This window comes from Gobio gobio, assembly GCF_949357685.1.
Source record: "Gobio gobio genome assembly, chromosome: 5".
Lineage (NCBI taxonomy): Eukaryota > Metazoa > Chordata > Actinopteri > Cypriniformes > Gobionidae > Gobio > Gobio gobio.
Window position 1 is genome coordinate 33,760,510 of NC_137101.1, and position 6,338 is coordinate 33,766,847.

At 39.6% G+C, this 6,338-nt stretch overlaps 1 protein-coding gene across 2 annotated transcripts; it reads right to left on the reverse strand.

Moving 5' to 3' along the window:
- Positions 1 to 290: 290 nt before the first annotated feature.
- On the reverse strand, positions 291 to 3,169 carry LOC307126426 (uncharacterized protein). Of its 2 annotated transcripts, none has more exons than XR_013816491.1 (7): positions 3,012 to 3,169; positions 2,351 to 2,424; positions 2,119 to 2,166; positions 1,952 to 2,035; positions 1,596 to 1,801; positions 1,269 to 1,428; positions 291 to 1,170 (listed from the first exon to the last, which is right to left on the reverse strand). XR_013816491.1 is itself a non-coding variant. In XM_079816932.1 (7 exons), exons 1-5 carry the CDS (start codon positions 3,067 to 3,069, stop codon positions 1,626 to 1,628), a joined length of 432 nt encoding a protein of 143 aa, XP_079673058.1. In that variant the 5' UTR covers positions 3,070 to 3,163; the 3' UTR covers positions 291 to 1,170; positions 1,269 to 1,428; positions 1,596 to 1,625. The 2 variants fall into 2 exon arrangements, 1 of the variants encoding a protein (XP_079673058.1); XM_079816932.1 differs by having other exon boundaries at positions 2,119 to 2,158; positions 3,012 to 3,163.
- Between the last annotated feature and the right edge of the window lie 3,169 nt (positions 3,170 to 6,338).

Genomic DNA, 6,338 nt, shown 5'->3' on the forward strand with positions numbered 1-6,338 from the left:
AAGCGTCAGAATTGCGTAATCGCAAACACGTTTGACGGCGCACCGCCGGCGGCAGCCGCTTTTTAAAAGCGGCAGCCGGCTTCCTACCGCCTTCGTACCGCCGCCGGCCCGCAGGCAAACCGCCGTTCCGCCGCCTTTATACCAGAAGGCGGCCCGGCGGAGGCAAACGCTTTTTTCGAACGATCTGCCTCCGCTTATTGTGTAATAAATAATATATATATTTATTTATTATTCATATATTTGTAACATGCAGTTTATGATGGATAATAATTGAACAAACCAGATAAATTCCCATTTGGCATTTTTATTCCACATTTCAAAGTACATTAACTGTCAATGATACAAGATAATATAAATTAAATATAACAGACAATAAATAAGCTTAAATAGGCCTATAAATAACAAAAAACATTTTTACTAAAGAACCTGCATGTTTCCAATTAAATTTTGGTTTAAAAAAAAAAAAAAAAAACAGCCTTACAAGCAAATTATAACACTTACAATATTTGTTAATAACAAATAGGTCAGCTCTGGGATGAAAAGAATTACCATTAAATATTATATCAAATAATGAGGATATTTGGTACCAAAGAATGTGCAGGATACCAAATAAATCGAGGTATAACATCACATTTAACAAGCCATTTCTAACAATAGCATAAATGGTAATAATTTAGAGTAAAGCTCTGGAGAAGAATAGAACAGTAGTAGAACAGAACATTATAACAAGCCTGACTATGGGTTCTCCGGTTTTCCCCGACCTCCAGAATGAGGCAGCGCAAATTGGCTTATCTTCAGTGATTTCTTGTGCGCCTATATAAAGGACAAACAACCTCGCCATCCCATATCTATCCAAGGAGCTGCCTTCAAGGCAGGGTCACAGGGAATAAAAAAAAAGTAATTTCCACAGTGAACAGTGTGGATTGGGTGAGTGTAGCCTGAAACTTCTGGCTTCTTTAGGGGTCTTGATGTTACTGACTGCAGGATAAAGAAAGGGTTCCAGGTGTCAGTAGTCAGCCTAGGTGTAAGAGGTCGGCTGTGGGTCCCTCTCAGCTGTGCGGCGTCTTTTTCCACCTTCACGATCAGATGCTCCTTTCAGGTAACGCATAGCGCTAACCTGGACCGCCTCATCAGTGGCATCCTGGGTTGCCGGGTTCTTCCGGATGGCTCCTGTAGAAAATACAGATCTGTCATTCCATGTGAATGTCATAAGGCCACACACATCTACTTAAATATATAACAAATTTATATATTTATATATATATTACTTTGAACAATGGTCTTCAGGAACATGTCTCTAAAACATGCTTTATCCCCTACACCAGTCCAGGTTGTATTAATGGAAAGGTGATTAGAGAAGATACTCTAAAGCATTCGCCACACGGTTGTCTTTAGGTCCCTCCCACATTTGATTGCCAAAAACCGAAGCTGAAAATACAAAAAAGTGTTACAAATTACATATCTCTGAAGCTTCTCATACATAAATATAAAAATGTGACAGGCTGTGATTCAGACTGTAGAATATGCAGTGTACAATCTTAAATTTTACTTTTTAGATTACCCTACAGCATTATAAACAAAATCAGCACACTTACTGGAGCTCTTTATCCTGCCTCAAACTGTTGTCAAGCAACGCCAAATGGGTTGTCTAGGGGGAGTAACAGACCCCCTGGCAGGGATAACTCTCCAAAAGACACATTGGCACTGAAATGTTGCAGCATAGTGTCCATTTTGTTGTCCATGCTACGCACAACATCGCCAAACTCTCCAAGACGTCGCAGCATTAGGGTCTGATCTGCACCTACAGGGGTTCACAGAATAAAAGAATAAAGCAGTCAGTCCTGGTCCCTCAACTACTAAACTATGACATTTACAACTAGGTCTACTACATGTACAGGTGGCCCCAGTGGGAATTAAACCAACAACCACAGGTGTTGTTTGCAAGTTGTACCTGATTGCCCAGTACGAGCAAACGTCGTCAACATTGTCCCAACTTGCTTCACCTGCTCATGAAGTGAGCCGCTGTCATCCGAAGCTACAAAATGAAAGGCATTTGGTAATTTTGGACCTACATCACAGTCAAAAAAGTAAAATTTAAGAAAGAGTGCATGTTCTCACCTGCTCGTGCATTGCTTTCCCTCAGGGCTTGGTTCTCATTCTGGAAATCTACATAAAAAATATTTTATTTTAATTATATATATATATATATAAAACAACAACTACAGGCACAATTTTCCATACTGTTAAAGTTTCCAACATCTGCAATTTCCTGTTTGTCCATCTCAACTCCTTTCAATATTCTTCTCCTTATAGCCCAGTAACTAGACATTGTGACTAACAATTTATTTACCTTGAAAGCCGAAACGATTGTCCAACAATAGGTCTCTTGGATGAAGATAACCGATTGTGCTCTGGTCAAGGTATCTGCAAGAAAATGTGAACAAAACCGCATTGTTAACGTTAAATACAGAATATACAGTAGCTATGCTGTGGGGGGAAAAACTGGTCAGCCAAATGTGGAACAGTAAAATGTATTCATTCAGTGTAGTGAATCAAGTAAACTGCATTGTCCTCAAACATAATAAGTACAGCAGTTCAGAGAAATAACTCATAAATGACCTTAAATGCTAGAAGAACAGTAGCAACACAGCACATGTTAGCTAACACTTGCTAAAACTGACCTAGCAGCATGCTTGTTCGGACTAACAAAATAATTTAAATAACCTATATACATCATTCTGTTTTGTTAGAAAACACCAAAAGTTAAACTTAAGTCTTTCTAGATGTAAAGCTTTGGCTAACTTACCTACAGTAGCTAGATACATTTTAACATGTAGCACATGCTTGAACTCAGTGTGTAAAAAAGGCGAAACAGCACGTGTTAGCTAACACTGTGTATTGTGCACTATATCAGCGTGCGTGTCTGAACAAACTAATTAAAACAACCTACCGGTATATACATCAAAAATGAACATAATATTGTGTGACACAAAAAGGAAACATGTACTTACTTAAACGCTCGTAGTCGAGGATATTTTCTGATCTCCTCTCTTCAAATACTAAAACCATGTGATGAGCGGCCGCTGATGGTAAATCTGTATGTTTTACCGGTTTGTCTTCCGTCTTTTTTAGGTATACTGCCCCTCTCGGCCGGTGGAGGTACTTCTCTGTTTTTTTTTTATTTTATTTTTATTTAAATTAGTACATGTATAGACAAGTACAATACAAAAAGTACAATGAGAGAAAAATAAAAATAATAAAGCATTGTGGTACAGTTCCGAATATGTAGAACAAAGAATAACAACAAATGTAACACTGTATATAAAATAAATAATAAAAATAAGAATTCTGAGATAGAAAATACTTTATAATATTAAGGCAGTCACATGAAATTGAAAAGCTTTCAGGTTTCTGTTTTTGTAAGCTTTTTGTTTTGCGACCTCATGTTTGAGAGGGTTTCAAATATTGTAAAAATCAGCTTTATAAGAGGTAATATTAGAGGGCTTCTTTTGAGTTATTCTTGTCTTATGAATGTAGAATTTTTCCTAAATAATTAATAATATATTTTTGTTTTTCAGAAAAATATGGGTTTTGAAAACAAAGTAAAATGTCATGAAGTTAGTTCTAATTTTTTGTCATGTCTATTTTAAAGTCAGTCCAAAAAGAAATAGAAAAAAGGGCAATACAAAAATAAGTGTTATCCTAAAATGAACTTTCAAACTTTCTTAACCCTCCTATTATGCTAAAAAAAAAAAAAAAGTATTACATCCATTATGGGTCAAATTGACCAACACTGTTTAAACACACTCGACATGCAAATAATCAAGTGAAAATTTAAATGTAATTTCCTAAACCTAACCTTATCATGGAATCAAGAGTCAAGAATCTGTTATAAACCCTAATGGCTTTGGAGCAAAAAAAACTAATATTTGATATAATTCACATATAGGCTATTATGATTTTATAATCGCTTCAAATGTGAGAACTAGTTAAAATGCTGTCAGTTCCACTCTATTTCCCAACAAGCCAAACATAGCCAACGTGGCTGGTCGAATTTGAGAGTAGAAATCCTTGTATTTCACAGCGGCTTGCCGCCAGCCGGCCGCGGTCCATTAGGCGGAGGCAACCGCCAGAGAAAATGAAGCCGGCGGCCCGCCGGCTAGTCGGCCGCGGCATCTCGCAAGAAATGGGAGTGACGTATTCGGCGGCAAACGTTTCATCACCGCCAGCGGGACGCACCTATAGCCGACAGCTTAGGGCCGGCGGCAAAAAGAAGCCGTGCCGATATTTTTTGCTATCTGGGAAAGAGCCGTAGTTAACTGACAAGCTGAGCCATATCGCATTAATTATCGCTGGCGATACGTCCACGATATTAATGCGATATGGCTCAGCTTGTCAGTTAACTACGGCTCTTTGTAGTAAATGCCGCGCCATCTGAAAGCAGGTGAAGCCGATTTACTACTAATCAATTAACCGGCTTTACTGATGAGATGCGCATAACAATCTCACGATATATATCGCCCAGCCCTAGGCGCTGTGACACGGGCCCCAAGTCGAGGAGAGGTTTAAGCTGCCGCAAAACACAACCACAAGAGAGACGGGAGACGGTTGAACAAAAATTATCTTTTAATTAACCAAGAACTTAGGTTCTTCCAGGGCAGGGGTATCCATGGAGGCTTTGTTCCCCACATCTGTTTCAACGCTAGGCCACCTTAAACGGGGAAGACGGGACAGAAGAAAAGCAAAGACATTACAGAAGATGTTGGAAGACTAACTCTCTCTTGGCCAAACTGTGCATCAGCACCTCGTTCTGAAAGAGTTTGTACTCAGGACCATTCAGCCTTGAGTGAAGTAGAGCTCCCAGTTTTATGATGACATCCATTAGGCCATCATTGGCTACAGCTGTGGGTGGTTCCACATTTGGAGAGTGAGCAGGTGGAAGTGCTAATGATTGAACACAACTGCTGTTTAACACAACATTCCACATTTGAACAAAGTTTCCTTTATAGAAGAGACAGACCTAAAAAAATTACAACTTTCAAATGAGTCTCAAACGGCAAACACCACTCAGAACATTCCCCTTTCTTCAATACTGCTAAAAGCAATACAGAACGGTCATCAACAACACAGAGATCACAACCAAAGTTGCCGCTCTGTGCCCAATTCACGCTCTGAAAGGAGCATCATATCTCGTCATCGTGGGCTGGGAGACAAACACTTTCGAAACACATTTCCAAGCAAAGAACTATAAAAATGATCCCTGAAAATATAGTCTTAACGCTTTATCAAAACTCAATCGGCATTCCATTCTGATGCGCATCTCCTCTAAAATGGTTTTGCGTAGTTGAATTCTGTGGGCTTTAAGGTTTACCGATCATTTTAGCACAAACATCGGAGCCAAAGGCACTTCCACAATCTCATTGAAGCCTACTGTTAAGATATGTGGAATGCAAACAACAGTCCTTAAAGTCATACTTTTTTGCAGCATTGCTACCCGTGTGATGCTTTGTGGTCCACTCGTTGAAGCTAAATGTAGAAAATCTTTTAGATGAAAAGTCACGCGCACTAACGATTCTTAATGTAGACATTTCAGAAACTTGATGTTGGTTGCGCGCTTAGAAAACGTGCTATGGCTGACCTTGAAATGTGAAATGAGCCCAGAGAGAGGCCCACTTTTTCCATAAAATCTGATTTTGTATCTGCTGTCTTATCCGAAATACAATACCACATCTCTGCAAACATGTCAACTTTTCGCAGTGATGTGGTATTGTATCTTGCATAAGACAATGTTCGCTTTACACAAAGGGCGCTGTGACACGGGCCCCAAGTCGAGGAGAGGTTTAAGCTGCCGCAAAACACAACCACAAGAGAGACGGGAGACGGTTGAACAAAAATGATCTTTTAATTAACCAAGAGCTTAGGTTCTTCCAGGGCTGGGGTATCCATGGAGGCTTTGTTCCCCACATCTGTTTCAACGCTAGGCCACCTTAAACTGGGAAGACGGGACAGAAGAAAAGCAAAGACATTACAGAAGATGTTGGAAGGCTAACTCTCTCTTGGCCAAACTGTGCTCAGCACCTCGTTCTGAAAGAGTTTGTACTCAGGACCATTCAGCCTTGAGTGAAGTAGAGCTCCCAGTTTTATGATGACATCCATTAGGCCATCATTGGCTACAGTTGTGGGTGGTTCCACATTTGGAGAGTGAGCAGGTGGAAGTGCTCATGATTGAACACAACTGCTGTTTAACACAACATTCCACATTTGAACAAAGTTTCTTTTATAGAAGAGACAGACCCAAAAAAATTACAACTTTCAAATGTGTCTCAAACGGCAAACAC